This window comes from Carettochelys insculpta, chromosome 12, assembly GCF_033958435.1.
Source record: "Carettochelys insculpta isolate YL-2023 chromosome 12, ASM3395843v1, whole genome shotgun sequence".
Taxonomy (NCBI): domain Eukaryota; kingdom Metazoa; phylum Chordata; order Testudines; family Carettochelyidae; genus Carettochelys; species Carettochelys insculpta.
Genome location: NC_134148.1, coordinates 5483908 through 5503766, shown reverse-complemented (window position 1 = coordinate 5503766; position 19859 = coordinate 5483908). Strand labels below are relative to the sequence as shown.

Sequence of the window (19859 nt, the reverse complement as noted above, 5' to 3'; positions counted from 1 at the left end):
AGAGATGATGTTACAGGGCAAAGCACCTGCCCCCGTACTGACAGGCCAGACCCTCCCCACCCCGACCAGCCCGTCCTGACAGCAGCAGATGGATTACACTTGATCGAAAGCGATCAGAGGAGCTGCCAACCTCTTACATGATCTTAGTGATTGTGATCAGAGCGGCAGGTGGACTCAGCCAGGGGCAGGGCCTCGTGTTTCATTTCCTCATTTTTACGGCTTCCCAGCAAGGCCAGCATCACCGAGCTAACCACCAGACAGGACCCATCACCTGTCACATCCACCGCTTCCCTGCTGCCCGCCCACTCTGCTTCTGCCCTCCCCCCGGTAAGTGAATTGCAGGTAAGTCAATTCTAGTTGCGCCATTGCAACGGATCTGCAATAGACTTACTTGGACGTCCTCAGCTGAGGAAGACTTTCTCCCATCGACCTACCTTACGCCTCACGATACTGAGAAGAACAGGGCTGACCGTTAGCCCCAGATGGGTTGATTTTGTGTCCCCCTACCAGGCACACGAAACTGAACCCCGAAGATCGACCTGCTCAGGGCCTGTGACAATAGCTGGTTAAGATCTCCTGTTACAGTGTGCTGCAAGGGTTGCACACAGCGGCTCTGGATCCGCCCGGCAGGACCCCTCTAGCTAAGAGCTGAACACGACCACGCTCATGCTTTCGTTAACTTGTCACAGCTTTATTGAGATGGGTTATTTAGGGGTCAGGAGGTTAAAAAATTGCTTTCTTCAACAATGCAGTGCAAAATTAACATGGCAAAATAGACAATAAATAGATCCAGTAATAGTCACAGCCTTCTGGTAGTAAAGTGCGTTGAGAGCGGGGTCACAGAACCAGTGTTTAAGACCCGAGGAAGGGGTTGGATGTATCAGAAAAATGTAGTGCAGTAAAATATTAGCTCCGCAGCTAGGCAGCCAGCTCCCGGGGTTCTGGGAACCTGACAAAGCCCACTGCTTAAGGAGATTTCTGCTCATTTCACAGTTTATCTTTATCACGCTGGTTGAGCTGAAATGATCAGAGACACTTCACTCTGGAGGGGGATCCGCAGCCTTCTCCCTCGTTAGGAGGCTGGTCTTCAGCCAGCCGGCCCTCATGCCTCATCCTGGAGAGAGGGAGCCACCGGAGCCGCAGTTACATCTGCTGAGGATCAGGCCCTTGTTTACCACCTACCATGCTGGAGAAAGCAAGTCTCTTTTGAGCAGTTTTGGTGAGACTTGCACACGGGGGGAGAGGGGGACTACGGTTTGTCCAGCAGCTCCCAGCAACTTCAGAGGGGCTTGTGCACAGGTCAGACATGCCAGAATTGACACCACACCTGGACTTTCTCCAGGGATGTCTCCTCATCCATCCATCCATGTCACACTCAACTCATGGTATTCATGTCCCCCTGCACTCAGCCCTGCTCAGGTTTGCACACTCTTCAGCAGCCAAAGGGCGTCAGTGCTACCTGTGGGTTCTGTCTAATCTGGCTACGGCCTAGGGTTGGTTCCTGATCCCTTTTTTCTTGTACAGGCTGAACCTCTTTAGTCCGGATCTCTCTCTTCCAGCAAGGTCCATAATCTGGCATGGTTTTAGTTAGCTAGAAGACCTTTTATCAGGGCTGTGGCCAAGTTTTCCATAGTCCCATTAAGTTTGTTTCCAGCCACCAGTCCTGGCTCTTGGTGGTCTGTGCTGGTATTTAGCTGCAGTTTACCCCTAAATGTCTTCTAAGAGCCCAGGCAGAGGTGGAAGTGCTAGTAATGTGCTAGACAATATTGACCTCCCGTGGGCCGGCAAATTCTCTCCTCCAGCAGCGGTCAGATCCCGAGGGTGCTGGATGAGAGAGGTTCAACTCGTATATAAACTGAGTAATAAAGGTGAAAGGTTAAGCCAGTGGAAGTCAATTTAAGGGATAAATATGGAGCATTATTTCTGGAACCAACCCTTCCGAATAAAGACGTGTACAGGACAACCTCCCGCCATGAGGCTATTTCCTCCTCGGGCGGCTAGGCACCAGCTGGCTAGCTCCTCCCCCAGCACTGGGCTCAGCAAGGTGCCAGAGCTGTCTGCCCACTGGCCTTGAAAGAAGCACAGATCCCAAACATACGGGACTCAGGCCTCACTCAAAATCTAGTGTGTGGCTGCACTTGTTCACACTCACATCCGTCACAAGTGACCCAAACACCCAGGTGAGCAGCCATTTATGCACCCCACTGCTCCACGCATACACACAGAAATCGAAATGCCTTTCTCCCAGGCAGAGAAGCATCTCCTTTCAGTTCAAACTGTGGCGCAGATATTTCAGTTCAGGTTGGAGCCTGGGCTCTAGAACCCAGTAAAGGGAAAGAGGCTGAGATCTCAGCCCCTTAGCCAGGGCCCAAGCCGGCTGCAGGTGTCAAGCAGCTGCACAGCCAGACCCTTAGAGAGCAATCTGTGTTGGAGTCACGGCAGAGGACTCGACTGGGCTCTGTTTGGGCAGGCTGGGTTACAAAGCTGGCGGGAGAATATCGCCAGACGAAACTGACGAACCATCAAGAGGCGCAGTAGCCGGGGATCCCCCAGAGTCTGGGCACTCAGAACAGCCGCGCCCTCGGCCGGAATACACAAAGCTCGTCTTCCCTACTTGCGGGGCTCTCCCCACTGGTCCCTGCAGTGCAGCCAGACTGGGTCTTGTCCCTGCTTGGCTGGACGCTCCCTGTCCCCTTCTCCCCTCCCTGGCTGTCACTGTCTACGCCGCTTGCTCTGCCTTTCCCTCGCAGCTGAGAAACAGCAAGGCAGGATCCTCTCTCACCCTGCCTCCCTGCTGCCCGATCTCGAGCCCTCCCTTTTCTGGGGCAGAACCAGGATTAAAATAAACCAGCTTTCCCACCTTTCCTCCCCGACATCCCCTCTGTAATCCACCCATCAGCTGTGCCACTGCCTGTCCCAGACCAGGACTCTGGTCTCCTTTCCTCTGCCTGCTCCCCAGAGCCTTGCTTCCCTTGCGGGCACATCCCTCCCTCTCGCCAAGGCCAGATCAGCCCCCGAGGCTACTCGGTGGCACAAGCGTCCATCCTGGCCTCAGCTCTTGTGCTGCATGGAATCGGGAAGGATCTGGGCCACCCTCCACCCACAGTCCCCAAGACGCCTCCGGGCAGGACGCAGACAGGCTTTTGCGATGGAGTCGAGGGTGCAGAGGTGGGGAGGGAATCCCTCTGTGCCCCGTGGAAGGGATGCTGCTTTCCAGGCTGATGGGGGGGACCCTTCAGGCAGGGCCGTGATGCACGAAGAGGATGTCCAGAGAGCAGCCTTTGCTCAGAAGCTGAGGAGGATTAAGAACAGTCCAAAAGGTGAATCCTAGGCTGTGGGCACGGCCCCCGCCCCACCCGCTCACTGGAAGAGCAGCACGAGAGCCACCATCTGCAGGAAGCCCAGCCAGAAGGAGAGGGAGGCGGCCACAGCCTGGCTCTTCTGCATCAAGGGCTGCGTGGGGGACTCGGGTGTCTTCAGCCATACCCTCAGCAGGGTTTGGGCGATGCCGCCCTCCCGCGAGACGCAGGTGTAGTGCCCGTACAGGCTGTGGGTGACGTTCTCCAGGAAGTGGGTGCAGGGCTGGTGGGCGGCACTACAGGTCTGGATGCGGCTGCCGTTGTGGTGCCACACGTACGTGGCGTTGTGGGAGTCAACAGGGCAGTGCAGGAAGCAGCGGGAGAAGAGCGCCACGGTGACGTTCTGGTAGCTCTCGGGGCTGTCCGCTGGCACGGGGGAGAAGCGAGATGTTCGTCAGCCAACCGCAGGCTGGCCCGAAAGGGACGCGCTTCCCCCTCGCTCGCTGTGGGGGCGGGAGACGGGCTCAACGCCCCCGGCTGCCTATTCCGCGGGGCCACCCGATCTGATCTGATCGACCTGCCGGGGCTTTGAGTCAAGGCCAGTGCTTGGGGGCTTTCGCCTGCCTCTTTAAAGGCTCCTGGCCCCCATCCAGACAGACTTTACAGGAGAAAAAGGACCCAGCGGCTCCCTGCAGAGCCAGGGCCAGCTGGGGGCCTTCCCTGTTGCCACTGCCAGCAGCGGAGCTGGAGATACGCATGCAGAAAGGGAATGAGGATCCTGGGCTTGTAGCACCTGTGAGGAGCCCCTGCTGAGAACAGCAGGCAGAAGGGTTACTAGGGATCATGGCAGTCGCACCCAGGGGGGCTGGCTCCAGCTTCCTCTGACTTCAGGCATTTTATAGCCATCAACATATCTGTGCCCCATTTCCCTGGGCTGGACTGGATTAGAACTACTCCGCTGCGTGTCATAGACTCTCTACAGCTCCCGGGGATTCTCCAGTGCCGGATGCAGAACAGAAGCTGAGCTCTAGTCCCGAGGAAGTCCGAAGGGGAATCAGCTGGCACTGCTAAGCGCCATGAAACACTAGGGACTGTGACTCCGTCGCCTTATTGAACTAGAGCGCTCTATTAAGAGACTCCTGGTGCGTCTCACCTGACTGCAGGTCCTACTTCTCCAGTAGCTTCACTCCCCCTCGGCGCATGGGGCTGCGTCTACACGTGCCACTTCCGGAAGTGGCACGGCAATGCACCGTCCGGAAGATGCTAATGAGGCACGGATGCAAATGGCACGTGGTTCGGAGTCCAGAAGAAGCCCCTTCTTCCCCAGAATTCTTCCTTCCGGAAGATCCCCGCAGGCCAGGCGTCTGCCTGCGTGCTTCGGAATCCGGGAGAGCTTCTTCCGGGCTCCGAATCACGTGCCAGTATGCTACTGAGGCGTGGAGAATTTGCATCCGTGCCTCATTAGCATCTTCCGGACAGCTCATTAGCGTGCTGCTTCCGGAAGAAGTGGCACGTGTAGACACAGCCAGGGAGAACAGGTTCCGCATACCAGCGCTTACTCTGGGTCACAAAGGGTCTGGCTTCACTCCAGTGTTAGCCTGGGGATCAGCGCTCCTGGGTTAACCACCTAATGTCCGGCGTCTGCACCACTGCACGTCCTCACCGGTGCCGTGTTCCCCATGGGCTGCTAGGGCTTTGGGGGGCCTCACCCACGGTTCCTAGCAGAGCTGCTCTATGGTTCTGCCCGGTGCGGGTTGCTGCAGCGGTGGGGGGCTGTCCAACTGGTCCCAAAGTGGATTTGGAGAGGACGTTACAACTGGCCCTGGTTGCACAGCGGGCAGGTTGCCAGCCTAGTGGAAGCAGCACCAAGAGCTAGCCTGTACCCGCTGCCAGCCAGCTAGCGCTGGTGCCAGAGCCCGTAACCCGGAGAAGGGGTGCGTGCGGCAACACCGGGAGAGCGCCCAGGCAGCGAAGGCAAACCCTGCCAGGCACAGGCCTCCCGAGGACAAGCGCAAGCAGCTGGAGCAGGCAAAGAGCTGGCTAAGCGCTGCACATACCTGCCACCCGTTTGGAGCCTGAATGGGAACATATTTCTGGGGACGGGTCCAGGGTCATGTTCTGGATCATCGTCCTGCGTAGCCAGGAAATGGGAACAACCGTTAGCAGAGAAACAAAAGGTCCCTGGGTTGCTTATCTTGGGGGTCTTGCCCGGCCTTTGGCAGTTTATCCCCCTGAATCAGAGTTTCAGTGTCCTCCTCCTTCTAGGGCTGTCAGGTTAAGGGAGGGGCAGAGGTTATACCACGCCCGGTAATACCTGGGCTGGTACATGTTCTCCTGGCTCCACACAGCACCAGGGCCCGTTTACCCTGTAAACATGGCACCAGTCCCTGGATCTTATACAGTGGCTTTCAAAGGGCTTTCTCAAAGGGGGTCAGGCTCACTACTCCCGCTTTGCACATGGGGAAACTGAGGCAGGGAGGGGCAGTGACTTGCCCCAGGTCAGAGAAGAGAACCCTGGTTTACAAAATCCCCACTCCAGTGCTGAGGCTGCTTGGCCCGACTGCCTCCCCCGTGTACGCAGGACTGGGGCCAAGTCACCGGCTTGTCCGCGAGGCAGGGTATAACCATGCCGCAGAGCCAGCTGCCAGCCTGGGAAAAGCCGTCAATAATACTTAGAGCTGTTTGCATCTGCAGAGCTCAGCTGCTCAGGCTGGGATACTTTTCCTCCACGCAGGAGTGCAAGGAGAGAAACCAGAGCCAGTAACACCTGGGCAGGAAAGCGTTCTCCCCATACGTCAGAATCACACTGCAGTCGATGAAATTTTGCTGGTGGAGCAATGGGTCCAGAGAATGAACCAGGCTCCAATGGCAGAGCTCTGCGAGCATTGATACAGCTAGATTTGTGTCAGCGGAGGGTCTGGCCCCATGAGATTAAAGACCTCACACGCTGACATTGACGTGGGTTGGTATCATCTCCCTCCTCCTCATTGCTGGGCACTGCCACGTTCCACCCCAGAAGTGGGCACATTTAAAGCGGGGAGTGAAAATTCCATTGAGGCTCAGGATTAGCCAGAATCCTGGCCAATGGATGCAGTGGTTTCCAGGGCAACGCTGGCACGGCTGGGTCAGCTTGGCCGGGGCGTGACTGCAGCTCAAACGGACACTGCTGTCCTAGGACCCAAGCTAGGGAGATGGTAAAATGAGGTGGGCTGCTTGTTTGCCGTCTGCACAGACTCTCTGCCTGCGAGGGGGAAAGCCAGGCAGTGCTGAGGGTCGGGGTGGTTTTACTGTCACTAGAACCGCGCAGTACCACGGCAGTGGGTGTCAAAGGGAGACGTACACGTTAGCTTTAACGGAGATGCAGTTCCCATCGACCCAGCCGCAGTAAGGATCCTTTGCCAGGACGCAGCTCTCGCAGCTCCTGTTATATACCTCGCACATGTCCATGGGCACCTGGACCACCTCCTTCGCCGAGCTCACGTAGAGCTTTGCCTGCATGAGGAAAACAAGGCAGACCTGTCAGGCCAGCAGGAGTGCCTCACAGGAGGCGCCTTCTCAAACCCCGTTGTGATGAGGCCAGGCCAGAGGGCTCCAGAAGAGTGATAGAAGCCTTAGATTAAATAGGTCCCTCTTCCCAGAGTAAACGGGCAAGAGCTAATCCAGAACCCACAGGAAATGGCTAGAATCAACTGGAGCGATCAGGCCAATTAAGACACCTGTAGCGGGTCTTTGCCCATGAAAGCTTATGCTCCAGAATATCTGTTAGTCTGTAAGGCGTCACAGGACTTCTTGTTGTTTCCGTAGCCAATGAAGAACCAACTGAGACTGGTTCCAAAAAGGCTCCTCTTCTGTTGGCTCAGTGTGTGTGGAGTGGAGGGGATAAGGAGCTGTGGAGATTCTGATAGGAGCAAACACCAGCAGGTACCAGAGAGAAGAGCCTGTGATAAAGAGGGTGCTGGGGATTGCAGTGGAGAAGTGGCCAGAAGGATCCCCGTCAAACAGCTGAGACTTGAGACATTGCAGGCAGCTGCTACCACAGGCTCCCTGGGCTGCAGCCTGGATTAAGACGGTAGGCCTGGTTTTCCCCATTCTCCCATCCAGCACAGGAGAAGAAAAGATATTGGTGGAGGGGTTTGCCCTGCCCAAAACACTTGGAGGGGCAGCAGAGATGACGGAATTTGGTCTCCTCTCTTTTCCCTATGCTGCTGGCTCACCAGACAGCAAGCTGGTATCTAACCTGAAGGCTGCTGTGACCCGCTGAGAAAAATAATCTGCCACAAAGCACGGGACCCACCAAGCTAGAGGAGGAATTTTGTCACCCCACCTGCTCATAGCGTACTCTTCAGTCTACAGGCTCCCAGAGCTCCTGTCAAGCTAGCACATGCGCAGCAAGGGATCGCAAGCATGATGCAGCCATCACTGGGGCGGCATGCCACAGCTGCGTAACAGCAGACAGCAGGGCAAGGGAACACCACAAGGGAAGTGAAGAAGAATGTCACATCCCCCTGGGACTGCAAGAGGAAGCTGAAATTGTAGCTACCCAGCTTAGGAGTTAGCAGGTCAAGGGGGTGTTATAGCTGGAGAGGAGATATTTTAAGGCGTCCCTTCCCTTTCTTTACAGCTAACACCTGATCCTTGATAGCGTGAGTGATTCATTCACAATTAGCAGGTGGCATCAGAACGCTAGGTGGGACTCAGGACAGCCTTTCCCAAATAGGGGTCTCAAACCAACGGCCTATAGTAGAGGGGTCACGGTAGTACCTCTCTTGCCTCTGTGCTGCCTTCAGAGCTGGGCAGCCAGAGTGCAGTGGCCGCTGGCCAGGCACCCAGCTCTGAAGGCAGCACCCTGCCAGCAGCAGTGCAGAAGGAATGGGGACATGGTTGGGGGTGGGGAGGGAGTCATCACTTTTTCCAGGGTGGGGGAAGCAGAGCCTGAAATATTTTCTAAGAGGGTCCCAGCAAGAAAAGTTTGAGCGTCCCAGGCTTAGGGAAATGTCCTTCAATCCCATGGGACGCTGGAGGCAGCTCCGAGATACAGGCACCTGGAGCAGACAGGAAAAGTAGGCTGGCTACTGCTCCAGCTCTCCCATGTCCTTGTGGGTGGGCTGCAGGGGGCCAGGATGAGGCTGTGCAGAGGGATGGAGGCAGACGCCCACCTGTGTGTGATCCAGGGTCATGGCCAGAACGGGAGCTGGCTTTTCGAAGGGCTGGACCTCCAGGATGTTCACGACGCCGTGGGGCAGCTCCACCATTTTGTGGATGTACCCTTTGTCTGCAAGACGGGAGAACACAGATCAGCCCGCGAAGCAGGCAGGCTTGGAGGCCAATGGGACAGAGCAGAGCAACAGCCCTCAGTCTAATACCAGAGCCTGCCTCGGCCGCAGCGTGCCAGGCCGCATGGGAAGGCAATGCCCTCTGGGTGCGACTTGCTTGCAGGCACTAGCAGCTCTTAGGCGCACCCAGCAAAGGGCTGCGTCCAGGGCCCAACTGCGGCTGCTGGGGCTGGGCACAGCTCACCGCGGGGAGCACGGCCAGCCATGCTCCGACCTGTCACCCAGCGCGCTCACCCCATACCCCACCGCTTGCAGGAGCTGGTTCCCAGGGCCACGTCCCACGGCTGGGAGCGGAGGCCCGGCTGCTAAGGGCAGAAACGTGTGACTGTCCCTTTAACGCCACGGAAGGGGAAGTAACCCACTCCCGCCCCCAGCTCTTTCCCCATCTCTGGGGAGACCACGAGTCTGGTCTCTCTCCCTCCCGCTCATGCATCACGGGGCTGGGGGAGGGGAGGAGATCACACCTTCCTGCCCTGTGCTGATTGGCTGGGGACCGCCCTTGCCCTGCCTTGCAGCTGGCCTGAGGTGGTGGCACAGCCTCTGGTCCCACCCCTCCCCAGCCTGGGACGATGCTGCCTGGGCCGGGCCAGGACAGGGGGCTGGCGCTCCCGGGGAAGGGAGGAAGCCCAGGTTCACCATGCCCCGGGGAGGGGAGCTCACAGGGGGTCATATGCACCCCCATCGTCTGCCCAGCCACCCAGGCCACTCTGCTCTTGGGCCACACTCCTCCGGGGGCGGGGGGGGGCAGGATGGACTCTGCACTCACTGGGAGCAGAGTGGCACTTCTGCAGGAAGAGGATAGAGGCGGAGCAAGGGGCGGAGCACGGGGAGGGAGGGGGCGGAGCACGAGCAGGACAGGCGCAGGGCATGTGGCCGATGCTTTCCCCTCAGAACTTGCCTCACCAGTTGCCCACTGGGTGCTGGGACGGGAGCGCCTCCCCTAAAGCTCCTGCCCCCACAGCTCCCTGGGTCTCGCCCAAGGCCAGTGCTGCTCCCGGGCAGGGAAAGCAGGTTAGGAGCGGGGAGGACAGCACGAGGGTGGCATCGCCAAACCCCGCCCCACCATTTAAAACCTCAGGAGTCAGGGGAGCCCCCAGAATTGCGTGATTTACGATAACTAGTCAAAGAGTCGGAGGTCTTCACCGCTGTTGGGTCCCACCTTCAAGCTCTTCTAGCTAGAACCTTCAATGATCACTGGACTCCAGGAGCTGGGGCTTTAGAGATACCCTGGAGCACTGGGACTAGCCAGAGTGGGCAGTGGAGGGGGCTCAGGAGAGGCCACAATGCTGGAAGCCTAGGGAGGGGATGGCTCAGTCCTGAGCACACTGTGGTATGGAATCATCTATTCACCTAATATAGTCATTTGTGTGGTCCCTAACGACCCAGTGTTTGAGCACCTCACAATCCTTCCTCTGTATATCCTCACAGAACCCCTACAGCTCTGGCATTATGTCCATTTTACAGACGGCAACCGAGGCATGGCGAGATTAAGGCTTCGAAGGGAGCTAGGTGTTCTCCTTCCTGCCGCACTGGGGCTAAATCTCTCGAGTACAGCCGTTTGCAGCCAACCTCCCACACAGGGAACCGGGAGAGTGCCGGGGTCAGACATTGGACTCAGGGCATTGGCTGCATCAGAAAATCTGGTCTGCAGCCAGCAAAGGCCCAGCTATGTCTGCCAGCGGGGATGAGATCAGAGCATTTATACAATCAAAACAAAACACCAATTCCCCAAACACCGAATCAAAACAATTCCCATGCTGCCCACTCCAACGGCAGGACAACAGTGTGGGGAAACAGGAGAGGGTGCTGGCTGGAGAGGTCTAAGACAGTCGCAGCCGAGAATTCAGCCTGTGGCGAACAAAGTTTCCTTTCAGCCTCAACTTTTGCTTAAAACTTTTAGTTTCTTTGGGCTCCCCTCAGCTTCAGACTTTCAAAATCTGCCTCTGCGAGCGAGACAAGCAGGGTCAGGGGGTGGCTTCTTTCGCATGAAAACGTCAGAAGGAAACCTTGCAACAGTTGTGAGAGTGCTTTTGCTTCCCCCAGAATTAGTGGAGGCGGGAGACGCATCAAATCTAGAGGGTCCTTATTTCCCTCTGCCATACATGGGATACGCTGAGTGGGGTGGCTCTCCAGCTGGTGAGACAGCTGTCCCACGTGGGTGGGTGGAGAGACGTGATGCACAGGACACTGACTTGCAGGGGGGTTTGGGCTCCCTGACTGCAGGGGCAGCTGCCCCACGGAGCGGGTGCCCAGCACCACTGGGGCACCAGGTCCCCCTTAAAATCTTAAAGTGGGGGACAAGACACACTAACCTACCCCCCAACATACCCTGCCTTGCCTCTATGGCAGGGCGCCTGGCTAACTCTCCTGCTGCTGCTTGCTCTGGCCAGTCAGTACATGCTACATGTGCGGTCCAGCCAGATCCTGATTGATTTTACCTGCAGCTGCGCTGACACGGGGAAGGGGCAGCTCAGCAGGGGGGTGAATATATGGGACAATTTGCTTCTTTAGCCTGCCTAAAATATGGGACAGTCCCGGTGAAAACGGGACGGACGGTCACCTCAATAAATCTGACCCTGTTTCGCAGAGTTTTGTCTTGGAAGCATTGGCCTTTGGGGACAAAAACCGCTTCCTGGGAAACCTCACAACCAGCCCTGCTGGGGGCTGCTCTGCTGGGGGTAGGGACAGGGCTGGGAGGAGTGATACCCCGCCTTCTAGTTCAGTGGTTTGAGCATCGGCCTGCTAAACCCAGGGGTGTGAGCCCAGTCCTTGAGGGGGGCATTTAGGGATCTGGCAAATAGATTAAAAAAAGTGGGGGGCTTGGTCCTGCCAAGAGGGCAGGGGACTGGACTTGATGACCTCCCGAGGTCCCTTCCAGCTCTGTGAGATGTGTGTCTTCTGGCTCAATGGGGGGAACCTCAGCCCCTGCCCTGTGGAGCCCAGCAATGCCTGAATGGGGAGGCAGGACAGCCCAGGAAGTGAAACCGCTGTACCCCTCGGGCGGCTGCTTTCGGCTCTGCACCCCGAAGCCTGTGCCCAAAGAGGGTAGGGACAAGAGGGGTGTGTGTAACCCACAGGCCTACTGGGCACGGTTTGCTGTCCCCTGGAGCGGCACTAAGTGGCTACGTCTACACGTGAAGACTACATCGAAGTAGCCTATTTCGATGTGGCGACATCGAACGTCTACACGTCCTCCAGGGCTGGCAACGTCGATGTTCAACATCGACGTTGCGCAGCACCACATCGAAATAGGCGCTGCGAGGGAACGTCTACACGCCACAGTAGCACACATCGAAATAAGGGTGCCAGGCACAGCTGCAGACAGGGTCACAGGGCGGACTCAACAGCCAGCTGCTCCCTTAAAGGGCCCCTCCCAGACACACTTGCACTAAACAGCACAAGATCCACAGAGCCGACAACGAGTTGCAGACCCTGTGCATGCAGCATGGATCCCCAGCTGCAGCAGCAGCAGCCAGAAGCCCTGGGCTAAAGGCTGCTGCACACGGTGACCATAGAGCCCCGCACGGGCTGGAGAGACAGCGTCTCTCAACCCCCCAGCTGATGGCTGCCATGGAGGACCCCACGATTTCGACGTGGCGGGACGCGGATCGTCTACACGGTCCCTACTTCGACGTTGAACGTCGAAGTAGGGCGCTATTCCGATCCCCTCATGAGGTTAGCGACTTCGACGTCTCGCCGCCTAACGTCGAAGTTAACTTTGAAATAGCGCCCGACGCGTGTAGCCGCGACGGGTGCTATTTCGAAGTTAGTGCCGCTACTTCGAAGTAGCGTGCGCGTGTAGACACAGCCAGTGAGTCTCAGCTGACAGCATGGGCGATGCATTGGGGGGAGCCCAGGGGGCCACAGGCACCTCACAACACCCTGTCTCCCCCCACTCACCATCAGAGCCATGCTGCTTCCAGTGAGTGGGGAGGCCTTGCCAGAGAGCAGCGCTAGCTTCCGAGCTCACACCACAGCAGAGGGAGGGGGAAAGGACCCCCAAAGTTACTTGAGTAAAAGTATAGCTGCTTTTGGGGGAGTCTACTTAACTACAAGTCACTGGGGGCTCCACGGGAAAACTACTTGAGTAAAAGCACACCCACCCCTGTGCGTCGCAGCTTTATTGTACGCAAGTCTCCAGGAGTGACAAGAGCTGCACTTTTACTCAAGTAACTTTCTAGGTACTTTCCCCACCTCTGCGCCTAAGCGGCACCGCTCCGGGCGGGCAGGAGACTGCCCCACACGCACCTGACACGGCAGAGGCCCGTGGCCGACACCCCTAGAATTCCCGTGTCAGTCGCCTCTGGCTACAAGCCAGATGGCTTTTGGCTCAAGCGACAGAGGCTCCGGAGGTCCCCGGTTCGGTTCCGCCCCTGCACGACTGGGCTCTGTCGGTGTCATATTTGGGCCAGGGCTTTGCTTGGGCCCAGGTTCTAATGCCACTTACGCCAGGGAGCGAACAGGCCTGTCAGCCAATATCAGCTCCCCCAGAACCAGAAGCGTTTGCAGGGTGTGGTTTGTAATGGGAGGTGCTGGGGCTCAAGCGACTCTCAGACTTCCCTAGCTGACCCGGCACGCCCAGCAGGGCCACAGCTATGGACTGCCAAGCCCAGAGGTGTCAGGGTTCAGCCCTCACCCAGGTCTGGGCTGCCCTATTATTAGCCACACCACTACACACACACCCCCATGCTCGCAGCTACCAGAGGCTCCCTGAGCAATGTGTATTAAACGCACAGCATTGCCCTGCAACGTCACCCACTAAATCCTTTCCCAGCCCCCTGCACTAAGCATGAAAGGAGACTCTGCTGCCAGGACCAGATCCATAGCTGGCACAACCTGAGTTATGTCCATTTGCAGCAGCTGAGCATTTGGCAACCAGTACGACCGAAGGCCCTGCATTTAATAAAATGCCTCCAGGGCATCGTGCCTTCTGTATCATTCTGCTGCCAGAACCTGACAGGAGGTCGGGATGTATGTGTGTGTGTACACCCATGCCTTTTCCATCTAGGATGGCATTGGAACGGTTCACGTGTGTGTCATTTGCCCCATAATGCGGACAGCTCATGGAGATTCTCCTTTAATGCTGTAGGAGTGGATGGCTATGCATTCAGCAGGCATTTCCCAGTGGCCGGGGGTGCCGCACGGGATAAATGCCGAGTCCCTAGGTGGCCATGGATTAGTTTCACTCCAGTGCTCCGGAAGGGGCTGCTCTGCCACTAAACAGCCCCTACTCTGTCCTGGATCCTGAGGGTATGAGGCTGAGAAACAAAGGGTCGGTACCTGTCACCAAATAGAAGACATTGTAGGTGTGCCCGTCCCTAGCCCGGATGCGGTGCACCCCGATTTTCCGGTAGTGATTCTTGTTGTAGAAGAGGGTGGTATTCCGTGGGGCACTGGGCTGCACCCTGTCCTCCACCTCCGGGTGGCTGTCCGCTATTTTGAAGATCTCGGCCGGGGTCTGACTGTCTGGACGACACTGAGCCAAGAGAAGAAAAAAACACCCATCAGGGCCATCCAGATCCACAGGAAGTGCTGGGTGGGGGCAGAAAGAGGGGGCAATTGTCCTCGCCCGCTAATGCCCCATCGGAGCCCGGGGCAAGGAAGCTGGCCTAGGGATGTGCTCGGGCACCTGGGCGCAGGAAAGCCCCTTGGGTGAATTTCCCCTGCACAGCTGTGCTCTAGAGCAGCCGCAAGCTGAGCTCTGACGCCTGCTCTTAGGGGCTCAGAAGGGGTTTAAACCACCACGCTGCCCTCTGGGCTGGGAGGTTCCCGCCACGGGGGCATTAGCTAACTGGGGAGAGGGAATGAGGTGTCTGCGCGGCTACAATCCTGAATGCTCCAGAGATGTGGATCGCACCCATTCAGTGTCCCCCTGATCCCTGTGGGACCTGAGAGCCGACTGCCCCTCTCTTATCACACAGGGCCTGGTGTCTTCTAAAGCCCTGTTACACGTCCTGCCTGAAGAGCTGGGCCACAGAAACCCTCCCCGTGCTCTCACCATCCCTATGGCCACTGTCTTTGCATTCCCGCTGCCTGACAGCAAGGGATCACCCCCCCGCCCCGTCCCCAGTTCCCCCTTTCTCTGAGCAGCTCCCAGCCCCGTTAGGTACGTCACGGACCAAAACGTGCCACTGGTCCCTGGCCAGAAACTTGCACTGTAAGTGTCTTGGGGCAGGGGCCATCTCAGCCGGAGGGCCCTGGGAGTGGAGGGCTCCCTGCCCAACCGCCTATTCCCCCAAGAGCTCCTGCCTCCCTTCCGTCCTCTCCTCCTCTCACTCAGCTCTCCGTCTCACAGGGGGAGGGCACAGGCCTCCCTGTTCTCTCACCCTCGCTACAGCGTCTAACTCCAGGAGGCCCTGACAGCGAGTCTCCCAGGCACCATGGGAACGGAGGTCACTGTCACTCACCTGCCCCGGACGGATCTCAGGCATCTCCTCTGTGTAGCCTTTGAGGTTCGACGTGCGGAACACGGCGTCGATGTCCCCGAAGGTGTAGACGCAGACGGCGGAGTAGCCCCTGCACGTGACGGAACAAACAGGGAATCAGGGCGCAGCTCTCCTGCCCCCGGGACGCGGAGCCACTCGCTCCCAAGCCGCCTGGGGACAGGGTGGGGGATTGGGAGTTGCCCCATAACCACGGAGAGAGACGCTTCTAACGATGTCCCAGCCACAGCTCACGTGGCAAGACCCGAGGGGCTGAGAGAGCAGGTGTTAGCCTTGTGGCAGTGCGGTACGTGGGTCAGGACATTAGCCACAACCCTGGAGGCGTTTGAAATAGAGGCCAGCATCCAAAACTCAGGCCGAACCCCCCGTCCCCCAGCGCCCAACCGCAAGGTCGTCAGGGCGGGCCCTAGCAGAGACCTGAGGTCTCTCTCTTCCCCAAGCAAAGACTATCTGTCCTAGGTACTTCACGGCCTCTTCCTGTAGCCTCAGCCCTTAAAGATTTATCCTCACGTCTCCCCAGGGCGGCAGGGCAGTGATTCCGTGGGGAAACCAAGGCACGTAGCGATTAAGCAACTTGCCCAAGATCACACAGGAAGCCGGTGGCGAAGCAAGCACATTTGCTTAGAGCAGGAGGAGGGCTTGAGCCACTGCAGGGAGAGGTCAGCAAGGACAGGACATTTCCTCAGGAAGGAAGGGCTGAGCAGAAGCCACAAACCCAAACAGGGGCTGAGCTTAGCAGAGGTGCCCTGATCCTGCGGGGGGGCAGCTGGCCCTGTTACACAAGCCAATAGGATCACCCTGCAACCTGCAGCAAATGGCATCTCCTCCACATCCCATCACGCCGCAGTCAGTACCACAGCACCTCCCAACAGACTGGCAGGAGGTGAAAACCAACACCTGGAGGCCTCACCCAGAACTGGCCCTGAAAGAAGCAGCCAGCCCCTTTTATCTGGCCTGCTGGGCCCTGATTGGCTTCTACTTGCTCCCGCCCCTTCTGGGCACCAGCGGACCTACTCGCTTTGGTTCTGCCAGCAGCTTATCAGGGAAGGCCTCTCTAGACAGCCCCTTGCTGCCTGAACTCACTGCTCAGGTGTAGGGGGGTCTCCAACAGGGGGACAGTGAATACCTGCACACCCCATCATGGGGCCCCAGTCCTGCAAGGCCTTGAGCCCTTGAAGGGCACAAAGGTCCCCACCACCTCCCAGAGCTGGGCCCACAAGCCGCCCTCCGCTACTGTCTCACGCTTTTCCCTCTCGGCTGGGGTGAGCTGCTGAGCAGCCAGCTCCTGGGGTACCTTGAAAGCCCCGTTCCCTCAGCTCTGTGGAAGCCGAGGCACTCACCAGGAGTTGGAGAAGAGCCCATACGCTCTGGTGTTCCTCCAGCCTTTGTCTGATGGGACAATGAAGACGTCCTGCAGCCGGTTGAAGGTGCCCCTGTCTGGGTTGGTGCAGGCCAGCGTGGCCTTCAGAAAGGTGGTCCACTTGGAAGCAGAGAGGGAGCTCGGGCCCCCTTTGTCTCCCTAGGGGACACAACAGCACCTCAGAGCCTGTCCCAGAGGAGGGGGATGCTGAAGGGAACTCTGGCACACGCTCAGGCTTTCGGGTATCCCCTGTCATCTATCGAAATACATACATGGCTGACATCACCATATCATGCAACGGCCTCCCTCCCCACGCCCCCATGGGGCAGGGTAGAGCTGCGATCCCCAATGTGCGGAGAGGGGAACAAAGGCACCGAGAGAATAAGAGATTTGCCAAAGGTCCCACAGGAAGCCTGTGGCCAAGCCACGCACTGATCCTGGGTCTGCATCCTGGACCAGAGATCCAGCCTTCCTCTCATCTTGTTCCCTTCTGGCACCGTCCTGCTAGGCTGGTCAGTAACCAGGGGGTGGTTACAAGCAAAAAAAAAAAAAAAAAAGGACCAGCGGCAGCTGCGTTCTCGCTTCACCTCCAGTGCTGAGCCTTATGCTGAGGGCAGGGAATTCAGAGGGGGTGCCACTGGCTTCCCCGCCTCCCTCTAACGCACCCTGCCCGCTCAGTACCTTGCACAGCTGGGCCACTCTGGGGAGCTTTAAGGGCGCCTCGGGACTCTTATCCGGATTGTCTTCTCGGAAGAAATAGTAGATCTTGTCATCGTAGCGCTCATCTCGCTGGATGACCGTGGCTTTCACAAACTCCGGGTCTGGAATGGAGGTGGAAGAGCCATGAGGCTGGGACAGACAAGCCCGAGCAATCATAGAGTCATAGAATCAGAGAATACCAGGACTGGAAGGGACCTGGAGAGGCCATCAAGTCCAGCCCCCCGGCCCCAATGGCAGGACCAAGTACTATCTAAACCATCCCTGACAGACATCTATCTAACCTGTTCTTAAATATCTCCAGCGATGGAGATTCCACAACCTCCCCAGGCAATTTATTCCGCTGTTTGACCACCCTGACATTTAGGAACTTTTTCCTAATGTCCAACCTAAGCCTCCCTTACTGCAGTTTAAGCCCGTTGCCTCTTGTTCTATCCTCAGAGGCCAAAAAGAACAAGTTTTCTCCCTCCTCCTTATGACACCCTTTTAGACACCTGAAAACCACTATCCTGTCCCCTCTCAGTCTTCACTTTCCCAAACTAAACAAGCCCAGTTCTTTCTGCCTTTCTTCATAGCTCACGTTCTCTAGAACTTTAACCATTTTTGTTGCTCTTTTCTGGACCCTCTCTAATGTCTCCACATCTTTCTTGAACTGCGGTGCCCAGAACTGGACACAATACTCCAGCTGAGGCCTAACCAGCGCAGAGTAGAGCGGGGGAATGACTTCTCGTGTCTTGTCCACAACACACCTGTTAATGCATCCCAGAATCAGGTTTGCTTTTTTTGCAACAGCATCACACTGCTGACTCATATTTAGCTTGTGGTCCACTATAACCCCTAGATCCCTTTCTGCTGTAGTCACTCCTAGACAGCCTCTCCCCATTCTGTCTGTGTGAAACTGATTGTTCCTTCCCAAGTGGAGCACTTTGCATTTGTCCTTATTAAACTTCATCCTGTTTCCCTCAGACCATTTCTCCAATTTATCCAGATCATTGTGAATTATGACCTTCTGGGTCTTGCCTTTTGCAGCTCTGAAACACTTAGAAGCCCGGCTCAGTCTAGCTGCTCACACAGGACACCCATCCCATGGAGATGACAACATGCGTAGGGGAACTGCCTCGGGGTGGAAAGCTGGCCCAGGGGGAAAGCCAGCTTTGCAGTTGTTTGTGTTTAATTGGGGAAGTCCATTTGCTGGTAATGATGTGAGAGCCCTATTAATACAGCTCCCTGGCTCCATGATGTCAGCTAGGAGGGACACCCAAGCTCGGAGACTCATTACTTCACATCCCCAAGGCAGGGAGCAGCCTCATTACGTGATGCCCTGGGAGCATCGTTTGTTTGCTTCTTCTGGGTCAGAGCCGGCACTCGACCCGCTGCCGTTTTTGGCCCCTGGCTGTGTGGGGGATACAATTTGCCTCCAAACTGGCTTTGCTCCAGCTCTTGCTAGGGCTACTCAGGGCCGAAGGATTCTTCCCTTTCCAGGTCGGGGGAGTGGACGCTCTCTGATTTTGGATTCATGACCATGTCCCTGGCTGGAGGCGTAGGAGGAAGAACAGGTTCTGGGCTCCACCAGCCGGGTGACTGAAGCTCTCTGCTCTGTTGCCGTGGCCGGTGATTGCAGCTGGTGGGCCCGTTAAACAGCTGCATTTCCTTCCGGCTTCCAGCGCCGGATGCCATGTGCGTTTTCCCCGTTCTTTTTACCTAGCTACGTCTGTGTCCCTCCCCCACCTCTTGCTGCAGGAGCAGCTCGTCTGCAGCCTCTGCCCAGAGGACTTTTTACAGTGTTGGCAGTTAGTCCCAGGACTACGAGGCCAACTTGCCCAGTGCGCACTCCGTTAGCTGAAGGAGGTCCTGGGAGGTGCTGTTTGCCTGTTTGCTGGGGCCCAGTAACAGGGGGAAGCCGTTTCTCGCCCCAGCTAACGCCGTGAGGTTGTGACTGTTCAGCGCTGCAAAAGGCAGGCTGGAAAATGCCGATTTCCTCTGCTCTCGTGTACGGGACGTGCTGCGGCTGCTCTGGGGGACTTGTCCCCAAGCCGCTCGCTGACTCTACGCCACGCCAGGACTCCAGCAGGGTGGAGACCCGCTCACATCCCCTGGAGGATGTCCTCCTGGCATCAGGCGAGGGACTCTCTGCCATACTCACTCTGCATCGCTGTGTCGCTGGTGTAGAGCTCCCCGCTCCCTTGGACCTGGCGGAAACGGGGTATCTTCCCATTGTGCAGGTGCGAGCTGATGGTAGAGTAGATGTCATCGCCTGCAAGATGGGGAGGATGGTTTACAGCTGCCTGGCTGGCTTGAGGAGCCTAGTCTCAAGGCAGCTAGCCTGGGTAAAAGGAGTCGGGGCTGAGACCCTGGAGATGGAGTGGACATGGGCTGGGTCACAGCAGTGCCAGCTCAACCTGCACCAGCCCTGCTCCAGCAAAGAGCTTGTCCCCCAGGGCCGACTCTGCATTGGCCAGGCCCCGCCAGTTGCCGGGGAGAGCCCAGGCTCGGCCACATTACCCCTTAGCAAAGGGACAACACAATCCAACCGAGTTCTGGAAGCAGCTCTGCTTTCCTGGGGGCAGAACAGAAGGAGAATGGGGGTGTGTGGAGGTCGGGGGGCTGTTCAGGAGAGAACAGCGTTCACAGCAGCCTTAGATCAGGTGTGGGTATGAGTCCCCCACCCCTGCTTTTCTCTTCTCCTCCTCTCAGCACAAGGCTGAAG

At 57.3% G+C, this 19859-nt stretch overlaps 1 protein-coding gene across 1 annotated transcript in view; it reads right to left on the bottom strand.

Annotated features, from left to right (window-relative positions):
- Positions 1-681: 681 nt before the first annotated feature.
- SEMA7A (semaphorin 7A (JohnMiltonHagen blood group)) overlaps positions 682-19859 on the bottom strand; it is a 50640-nt gene continuing 31462 nt past the window's right edge. The window contains exons 6-14 of the mRNA XM_075006562.1: positions 19296-19406; positions 17117-17256; positions 16416-16594; positions 15040-15148; positions 13913-14108; positions 8456-8571; positions 6640-6791; positions 5357-5430; positions 682-3725 (exon numbers count right to left, since the gene is read on the bottom strand). Of these exons, the coding sequence (XP_074862663.1) occupies positions 3361-3725; positions 5357-5430; positions 6640-6791; positions 8456-8571; positions 13913-14108; positions 15040-15148; positions 16416-16594; positions 17117-17256; positions 19296-19406 (1442 nt within the window). The 3' untranslated portion in view covers positions 682-3360. The remainder of the gene's footprint in view (positions 3726-5356; positions 5431-6639; positions 6792-8455; positions 8572-13912; positions 14109-15039; positions 15149-16415; positions 16595-17116; positions 17257-19295; positions 19407-19859) is intronic.